The 9,352-nt window shown below is 64.6% G+C and overlaps 1 protein-coding gene across 8 annotated transcripts in view; it reads left to right on the forward strand.

Moving 5' to 3' along the window:
- Window positions 1–8,483, forward strand: part of NOL4L (nucleolar protein 4 like) — a 53,774-nt gene extending 45,291 nt beyond the window's left edge. For all 8 annotated transcript variants that reach the window (XM_061361402.1, XM_061361403.1, XM_061361404.1 and 5 more), the window contains 6 exons: window positions 4,735–5,006; window positions 5,598–5,783; window positions 5,861–6,052; window positions 6,136–6,258; window positions 6,493–6,694; window positions 8,281–8,483. In XM_061361402.1, coding sequence (XP_061217386.1) covers window positions 4,735–5,006; window positions 5,598–5,783; window positions 5,861–6,052; window positions 6,136–6,258; window positions 6,493–6,694; window positions 8,281–8,480 — 1,175 coding nt within the window. In that variant the 3' untranslated portion in view covers window positions 8,481–8,483. The remainder of the gene's footprint in view (window positions 1–4,734; window positions 5,007–5,597; window positions 5,784–5,860; window positions 6,053–6,135; window positions 6,259–6,492; window positions 6,695–8,280) is intronic.
- The last annotated feature ends 869 nt before the right edge of the window (window positions 8,484–9,352 follow it).

Below are 9,352 nucleotides of genomic sequence, written 5' to 3' on the forward strand. Positions count from 1 at the left end.
GCCCGGCCACAGCGGCCAGCACAGCCGGGGCCTCTCCTCACTGCCCGGTTGTGGGAGCAGGAGCCCCGGGGTGCTGCTCACTCACAGTGAATGCAGCGCTGCCGCCCAGCCGTGCCCCCCGCGGGGGCCCCGTTCCCACTCGGTCTCTCCAATTTGTATTAAGAGTCCCTTCCTCGCAGGCTTTCCTCCTCCCCTGCTTCCCCTTTCTCGTCTCTTTTGTGAGTGAATAATTTATGGCACTTTTCATCTTCCTGGCTGTTGTTGCAGGCGGGCGGTGGTGGGATGCTCCAGCCCGTGCTGGTGCCGCCATGGGGTGGAAACAGGGCAGGATGCTCCTGGTTGTGATGGGGATGCTCAGGTGGGAGCAGCAGCCTCTGCCATCACCCCACTGGCCATGGGCAGGCCATGGTGGTCCATGAGACACTGGTGGGACCCGGTGGTGGCTGCAGCACCCAAGGATGCGCTGGCAATGGCCAGGCGGTGCCGTGGCGGTGCTGGGCAGGGGGTCCCACCCTGGCAGGGCGCGGGCAGCCCCCGGCCCACCGCGTGGTGCGGGGCTGCGGCGAGGCTCCCGTGGGCCGCGGGCTCTTACACAAGCTCATTGTTTGTGAGTCAAAAGAGGTTTTGTGTCCGCTCTGGAGATGTGACAGGAGCAGGAACAATTTGCCCCATTCATCTTGGACCCTGCCTTTGGAGAGCCGGGCTGTGGCCTTCGCCCGTTAAACCCAACCACTTCCCCACCGGGAAAACCACCCGGGGAGCAGGTGTTGGGAATCGCCCCTTCCCCTCCCGATCCCCTCGGATCCAGCCCCACCGAAATCGAGGATAATCCCTCGGCCTCCTCCAAATGAAAACCCTGAGCCCTGATTAATTCATTTAATAAGTGACTGATCCCCTCCTCCCCGGCGCCGCCGACCAAGAAGCCATTTTGCTTCTTGCTCTTGGGGCCGAGCACCGCTGGGGATGCTGAGGGGATGCTGAGGCCGATGCAGATGTGGTGTCCCTGTGGCCTCCTCCTGGCCTTGCTTCTCACCCAGCCATGCTCTTAGAGGGCAGCACTCGGGGCCTCGGAACCAGGCAGCCTCCATTGGGCTCTGCAGCATCACCAGCATCCCCCAGGCGGTGCCGGGGTCTCCTCTGCCTCCAGCCGATGGAGGGGGTTAGAAAGAAGGATGAAATACTCCGCTTTCCACCGCAAAGATCAAACCGGGTGGGAAGTGACATTGTTTTTACAGTTCCATCTGCTTCAATTAGGGCACGGGGGTGGAGCAGGGGGGCTCCCAATTATCCTCATTAGAGGGGCTCCTCGTGCAGCCAAGCTCCAGCCGCGAGCAGGGAGCTCACCGGGCTCGTGCTGGTTGCTAATGAACACAGTGATGGCTGCACAGCCTGGCCTCGCTTCCCGCTGCTCCGGAGCCCTGCTCCGGACATGGGGTTTGGGATTGGGGAGCTGGGTGGGTTTGACTGCAATGGGATCCTCTGGGAGCGTGGCCGATGCTGCCATCAGCAGAGTGGGAGCACCCAAAGCAGGAGGGCTCCTGCTCCCTCTCCCCAGGTCCTGCTTTGCTGAGGGGTGCCCCAGCCGCTGCTCAGGGCTGGGTACCAGCAGCGCTGGCATCATCCCATCAGCACCACCCAGTGCACACTGGTGCTCTCGGGTTGCTGGGGCCGTTTCCGTTCAGCCCCAAGGACCTCGGCAGTGTGGGTTTGTGGTCATTTCCCTGCTCAAACAGGACTCAATTAATCCATCACTTTGGGTGCTGTACAACTGTAGAAATAAGACAATTACCTGTAGAGAGCGGGCTTGCAGACCTCGTTTATTCATCCTTGGGTTGAACTGAGCTGTTCTTTTAGTAGATACTGGTCCCTTACTTTAGATTCCTATTTCATTTTCTTATTCCACCTGGACAGATAGAGACATGTTCTTTGTTATCTGTATCTTCTGGCTGTAGCAAACCCAGTATCAGCAAATGCAGCAGGGTCAGGCAGAAACCTGATTTGTGTTTTGTGCAACACAGAAGAAAAGCTGAGATCTTGGGAAGTCGGGGGTCCAGATCTCATCCCCAGCATCCTGCTGGTGTGGGACTGGCACTGCAATGGGGATGGGGGGTGTGGGTGGATGGGCAAGAGCACAGAGGGGATGCTCAGAGGAGGTTGAGGATGCTCAGAGCAATGCAGGGATGCCCAGGGCAGGTTGGGGATGCTCAGGGCACTTTCAGCCTGGCAGGGCTGTGGTGGTACGGGGGGGGGGCCGTGCCGGGGGCTGCCTGCACCCCAATGAGCAGGCAGGAGGTTGCTGCCATTGGCTTGCAGGAGGGTGCCCATTGGTGCCACGCTGTTGCTGTGCCCGGGCCGATGGCAGGGCCTGGCCTGCGGCTCGTGCATCCCTGCCTGGGAGTAATTCTCCTTAATCCTTGCGGGAGGCATGGCTGGATGCGGCTGGAGCCTCCCTCTGGGAGCCCCTGGCGCAGAGCAGGGGGAGGGACGGGACCGCCGCCATCCTGTGCACTCGGTGCCCCTGGCCACCTGCACGGGGACACGGCTGAGCCAGCACCGCGCCTGCGCCCGCGCTGAGGGCACCGATGCCAGTGGTGGGGCTGGCTCCGTGCCCCAGCGAGGCGCCTGTGGGGCAGAGCCTCCAGGAGCACGCACGGGTGCAGGGCTGAGCCATGGCATCGTGCTGGAGAGCAGCAGCCGCAGTGCTCTGGGGCAGGAGAGCTGTCAGCCTAACCCACAGCCATGGTGAGCCGTGGTCAGGCTGCAGTGCTATGGCAGCAGAGCAGAGCTGGTCCCGGGGGCTTGCTTGGGGAGTGCCCCAGGTAGTGCTGGCTGCTGAGCCCCCACAAGCCCCATGCAGGGAGCAGGAGCTCCTGCCTGGAGCCAGCCCCATGCTGGGGAGGTGATGCCTGCCGCTGGCCCAAGCACCCATAGGGACCACCCCAGGGACTGGGTGAGCTCTGGTCAGTGCTCAGACAAGTGCCTGGACCAGCGCAAGGAAGCCCTGCACGGTGGGGACCTCCTCATGTCGAGGCTCAGGGGTGAGGCGCACCCTGGCCATGAGCACCGGGGCCGGGGCGCCCGGGATCGGCTCCCGAGGGTTTGTTCGAGGGGACCCGGAGGCCGCGGCAGCCGCAGGTCCCGGGGCCGCTCGGTGCAGCGGGAGGCGGCAGCAGCCGGACCCCGGCCCCGCGCCCCCTCGGCCCCGGTGCCCGTGCGCGGGGGCTGCCCCACGGCCCCGGCCCCATTGTGCGGCGGCGCGGGCCGGGCGCGGAGCCGCCATCTGCTCCTGGCTGCGGCGGCTCCTTTGTTCGGCGCAGGAAGCGGCTCCCCCACGTGCTGCGCTCGCCCTTTCCCTCCCGCGGAGGCACTGATGGGAGCCGGCATCGGCGGCAGCGAGGGGAGGGCAGCGGAGAGACCGGGCTGAGCCCGCGGGAAGGGCGCGCCTGGCCCCAGGGCTCGGCTCCCTGGACGGGGGCAGGCAGGGCTGGGTGCAGGCAGGACCCGGTGCAGGCAGGGCTGGGTGCAGGCAGGGCTGGGTGCAGGCAGGACCCGGGGCAGGCAGGACCCGGTGCAGGCAGGACCCGGTGCAGGCAGGGCTGGGTGCAGGCAGGACCCGGTGCAGGCAGGACCGGGTGCAGGCAGGACCCAGTGCAGGCAGGACCGGGTGCAGGCAGGACCCAGTGCAGGCAGGGCTGGGTGCAGGCAGGACCGGGTGCAGGCAGGACCGGGTGCAGGCAGGGCTGGGTGCAGGCAGGACCCGGTGCAGGCAGGACCCAGTGCAGGCAGGGCTGGGTGCAGGCAGGACCCGGGGCAGGCAGGACCCAGTGCAGGCAGGGCTGGGTGCAGGCAGGGCCCGGTGCAGGCAGGGCTGGGTGCAGGCAGGACCTGGTGCAGGCAGGACCCGGTGCAGGCAGGACCCAGTGCAGGCAGGGCTGGGTGCAGGCAGGACCGGGCGCAGGCAGGGCTGGGTGCAGGCAGGACCCGGGGCAGGCAGGACCCAGTGCAGGCAGGAGTGGGCGCTCTGCTGTGGCTGGGCTGCTCTTTGGAGCAGGAGGCTGGCACGGTGGGAGCTGTTCGTGGGCAGAGGGATGGTGCCAGGAGCTGGGGGTGTGGATGCCAGCAGGAGCTGCACTGGGCTTTGCCATCACCACGTCCCTGGGGCATGGGTCCCCCGGTTTGGGTGGAACATGGCAGCAGGAGCGTCCATGTAGGGTGCAGGAGGTTACCTGGGCTTTGGGAGGGACATCGTGCATCCCCTGCCCCTCCTGCAGCATCGTGCTCAGGGGCCTTGCTCCGCAGCTCCCAGAGCCCCAGCCGGGCCCAGGAGGACGCGCGGGGAGGCGAAGGAGCCGGCGGGGAGCGGCAATGCCCCTTTCTCCTCCCTGCAATGCAAACAGAAACCGAAAAGGACCAAATTCCAAAGTTCTTATTCAAGCCCGGGCGCCGCAGCCCCGGGTGGAGGCGCAGGGACTGTCCCCTGCGGGAGGGACGGGTGGCCCTGGTCAGGGTATGGCAGGGTCCGGTGTGCTCTGAGGGACCAGGGAGCGGGGCCCTGTGACGATGGTGTCCGTGCTCCCAGTGCCTGCATCCCGGTGCCCAAAGCACGGCCCGGTTGCTGGCAGCACACGTGGTGATCCAGAGTGAGTCCGGGGCAGGGCTGCATCCATGCTGCACGCGCTGGTGGGCTCTGGGGAGGTTGGCACCGTGGGGGTGAGCGCACGTCCTTCCTCGCAGATGACTCCTCGTCAGAGAGCTGCAGCGGGAATGGCTCCTCCACCCTGAACCCCTCGACCTCGAGCAGCACCCAGGGCGACAGCGCCTTCCCCGACATGAACGGCAATGGCCCCGCGGCGCCCATGGACTTCACGGCGGCGGCCGACGAGCAGCCCATCAACCTGTGCGACAAGCTGGCCCCGGCGCACGGCACCCCCAACTACCAGGCGGACGGCTGCAGCGCCGATGGGCTCCGCAGCAGGGGCAAGTATGGCGTGAAGAGCACGGCAGAGGTACGGCCCGGTGGGGGATGCGATGTCCTGGGTGTCCCTGGTTAGGGGTGGACACGGGGCATGGCGCAGTGGGAGCAGCCAGGCAGGGACGTGGCAGCACCGGGATAGCACCGAGGGGTGAACCGGGCTGGGAGCCGGTCCCTTGTGGGGACACAAGGATGCATGAACTGTGCCTGGCCAAACCCCAGCCCTGCGCTGCTGCTGCTCGGCAGAACTGAGCCCAGGCACTGAGCAAGCAGAGAGGAGGAGGGAGGGTTTGGGAGAGCTGGGGGCACCCCTCACATCCCCCTGCCCCAGAGCTGGGCTCTGCAGTGGGCTCGTTGCACCCCAGCCCATCAAGGAGGATCCTGTTTGGTCCAGGCAGTGTTTTCCACAGGGTCAGGCAGAGCCTGCACTTTGGGCCATCACAGGCCACATGAGGTCACCATGTCCCCTCCTGCCCCAAGCAGGCAGGAGCTGGCACTTGGGGAAGCCCAGTCATGGGTTCACCTCCCCAGGGTGCAGGAACATCAGGAAAGGGGGCAGAAGCAGTGAACCAAGGCAGAGGCGAGCAGGCAAGGGATGCTCATGGTAATTCCTGTGTCCTCTCAGTCCCCTCCATACAGCTCTGGCAGCTACGACTCCATCAAGACAGAGGTGAGCGGCTGCCCCGAGGACCTGACCGTCGGCAGGGCCCCCACGGCCGACGAAGATGATGATGACCACGATGACCATGAAGACAACGATAAGATCAATGACTCGGAGGGGATGGACCCAGAGAGGCTAAAGGCCTTCAACGTAAGGAGGGCTCCATGGGGAGGGTGAGCCCTGCTGCCTCCATCTTGGTGTTCCACCATCCCCCTTCTCCTTTGCAGATGTTCGTGCGCCTGTTCGTGGATGAGAACCTGGACCGGATGGTTCCCATCTCCAAGCAGCCCAAGGAGAAGATCCAGGCCATCATCGAGTCCTGCAGCCGGCAGTTCCCCGAGTTCCAGGAGCGGGCACGCAAGCGCATCCGCACCTACCTCAAATCCTGCCGCCGCATGAAGAAGAACGGGATGGAGATGGTGAGCACCCACCCCATTGCCCCCCGTGCGCCACCGCTCCTGCAGCAGGTACCTGAGGGTCTTCTCTGCTTGTGTCCCTGCAGACCAGGCCCACGCCGCCACACCTGACCTCAGCCATGGCCGAGAACATCCTGGCCGCTGCCTGCGAGAGCGAGACGCGGAAAGCAGCCAAGAGGATGCGGCTGGAGATCTACCAGAGCTCCCAGGTACGGTGCTGGCGGCTGGAGGTGGGCGAGGGATGGAGCCAGCAGCACCCTGGGGTGGGGGGAAAGGAGGGACAGTTCTGAGGGATGACAAGGCTTTGTTAAAAGCCCTCCTGAAATGAGAGGGCTGCAGAGCAGGGCCCTGTGGTTGACCTGAGACTGAGGCCAGCAGGGATGGGGAGCTGGACCAGGCACCCCTGCTCCTCACTGGACTCAGTCTGTGTTCCCCCCACGCAGGACGAGCCCATTGCTCTTGATAAACAGCACTCCAGAGACTCCACAGCCATCACCCACTCCTCCTACTCACTGCCAGCTTCCTCTTACTCCCAAGACCCAGTCTACATCAATGGAAGCCTCAACTACAGCTACCGTGGCTACGGGTCCCTGGGGGGCAGCCTGCAGCCGCCTGCCTCCCTCCAGACGGGCAACCACAGTAACGGTGAGTGACCACACACTGCACCGGGAGCCCCCCAGCCGTCGCCTCCATCCCAGGCTCCAGATCCATGCAGGGCAGCCGGGCTTGGCACTGGAGCAAGGGCTGCTCCCAAACCCCTTCCCCTGCAGCTGCCCCGCATTGCCCGGCTGCTGAGCTTCCCTCCTCAGTGCGGAGCTGAACCCAGAGGGATGGAGGAGGTGGCACTGGGAGGGAGGGAGGGAGCGTCCCAGGGGAATCTGCACCAGTGTTAATGATTAACAGGAGCGGGCGCCTATCGCTGCCCTCATCTCGGGGCTGGTACAAGCCCGTCGTCCCCAGCCTGCCTTGGTGGCTCTGGGAGAGCGGGATGGGGCTGGTGCAGTTGGGGCTCCTGCTGCAGTGGGGAGGATGCTCGGGGGCTGGCTGGGAAAACAGGACTGATGCTGCAGGGCAGGAGGGTGCAGGGGGTTGGCTGGGTTAGGAGCAGGTGGACAGAGGCCATGGTGGCCCTTGGCCAGTCCTTTGGCAATGTCTTTGCTTGCCCTGGTGCACGCTGTGCTCCTGCCCTGCCCCTGCCCACCCCACCAGGAGGGAGGATTTGGAAGGATGTGATTTCCGGAGCCCTGCGAGATGCCTGTCTGGGATTAACTCTTATCATCCCTTCCTAATGCTTCTTAACCCTCAATAAAGAGCCCGCCCCGGCCTCCAGCTGCTGAGACCTAATCCTTGGAGCCGGGGCCATGGGTCCTGCCCAGGGCAGCACCAGCAGCACCAGTGCAGGCTCCGGGGGGTGAGGCACCGACCACCCCAGAGCAGCCAGGCCCTGCTGGGTGCAGCAGCACATGGCTCCATCCGAACGCTGCTGAACCTCTGCTTTAGCTTCCCCTTTGCCCCAGCTCGGGCCCAGCCCTCCAGGGCAGGATGGTGCTGCCATAGCCGGAGCGCTGCCCGTCTGCCGCACTGAGCAGGAGGGCTGCAGGGTTTGCTGCCCACAAGCATCTTCTCCCTCCATCCCCCACCTGAGGCGATTCCTGCTCAAACCCCGGCCCCACCGGAGCTCCTTCCCCCTCGGTGAGCCGGGAAATGGCTCCCTTCACTGCTGCCTTTTCTGTCCAGTGAAATTGCTTTCACTTGAGAGCCACCTCCTCCTCCTCCTCCTCCTCCTCCCCTGGCAGCTGATTACCCTGGTGTGCAAGTGCTCTGCTGGGGCTGCTCCTCCCACAGCATTTCTGCTCCAGCACAGTGCTCCTGGATGCTTTCCCCCCTGCCCTCAGCAATGGGCTCCCCTCCCTGCCACTGTCCCCACTGGGATCCCCCAGTCTCGGGGGGATGCTGCTGCACTCCCCCCATCCTGGTGGTCTGCAAATCACTGCAGCCCAGTCCCTGCTCAGCATCCCTCGTGTCCCCCAGGCCACGCAGCAGGAGCCTTTCTGCAGCATCACCAAGGGCTCCATGAGCCCGCAGCGCCCCGGCTCCCAGCTCGGGCTCAGGCCAGGGCTTTGCAGGCAGCGGTGCGGGAGCAGGGGCTCCCCATGGGGGTCTCCCCGTGGCAGGAGGGACCCGTGCAGAGCGGCTCTGGCCTGAGCTTGCCTCTTGCGTTCCCTCTGCAGGTCCCACGGATCTCAGCATGAAAGGAGGGGCCTCGAGCACGGCCCCGTCCAACAGCACCAGCAGGGGGATGCCGGCTGCGCAGCTCAGCCCCACGGAGATCAGCGCCGTGCGGCAGCTCATCGCCGGCTACCGGGAGTCCGCGGCCTTCCTGCTCCGCTCGGCAGACGAACTGGAAAACCTCATTTTACAGCAGAACTGACTCCCCGCGCCCCTCAACACAATTCCTACCTGCTGGCAAGAGGCTCCCGGCGCGCCCTGCTCAGGACCATGGCCCTCTCCCGTCCCCTCCGGGTACACGTAGTTTTAGAAGGTGGAATCCAAAAGACCTCTTTTGTTTTACACTCCGAGCACCTGGGACTTGAGGCACAAGGACACGTTTGGAACCGTACCAACAGCCAAACCCGCGGCTCGGGAGGACGTGGGACTTCCAGGGCAGAAGGGAGCCTATGGGGAGGTTTGGGGCTGCAGATGTATTTAGAATAACCTTTGTGGACCCAAATGTTAGATTCCCGTCCCCAGATAATTTCCGAGTCTTAGGTGAGCTGAATCACGTATTTATTGAGAAATGGACCCTCCTCTCCCCTTAGTAATTTATTTTTCTGAAAATGGATTCTTTTGAGTTTGTACGGATTGCCAGGTTTTTGTCTGTCTGATCAGGAGGAATCGATTCCTGTGAAATAACACATTCCATATCACCACACTCCCGACTCCCAGGCAGCTCGGCCCGTTCCCCTCGTCTCGCAGGGAGCACGGCTGCCATCCAGCCCCGGATGCTGCGGCTGCTGGGCTCCAGTGCATGGGGCTGGCAGCGGATCCCCGGTGCAGCGTCCTTAGCCCTCGGCGGCCCCGCAGCAGCGCCGGGCTCTCGCTGTCCCGGCTGGAAGCGCGCCCGGCACTCACCCAAGCCCCGGCAATGGGAGGAGGAAGGAAGGAAGGAAAGGACCTGAGAAGCGCGGCCCCGCGGGCACCTCCGTTCTCTACCTCAGCCTCCGCTGTGGGCTCCTTGCAGGGCCGGCGGCGCTGGTCCTGGTGAGTGTCGCAGCCGCGGGGATCGCGCCGAGGAGGCTGGAA

This window comes from Neopsephotus bourkii, unplaced genomic scaffold (genome assembly GCF_033783945.1).
Source record: "Neopsephotus bourkii isolate Nb327-2 ecotype Australia unplaced genomic scaffold, CSIRO-AGI_Nbou_v1 NB_1060, whole genome shotgun sequence".
In the NCBI taxonomy this organism is placed as follows: Eukaryota; Metazoa; Chordata; class Aves; order Psittaciformes; family Psittacidae; genus Neopsephotus; species Neopsephotus bourkii.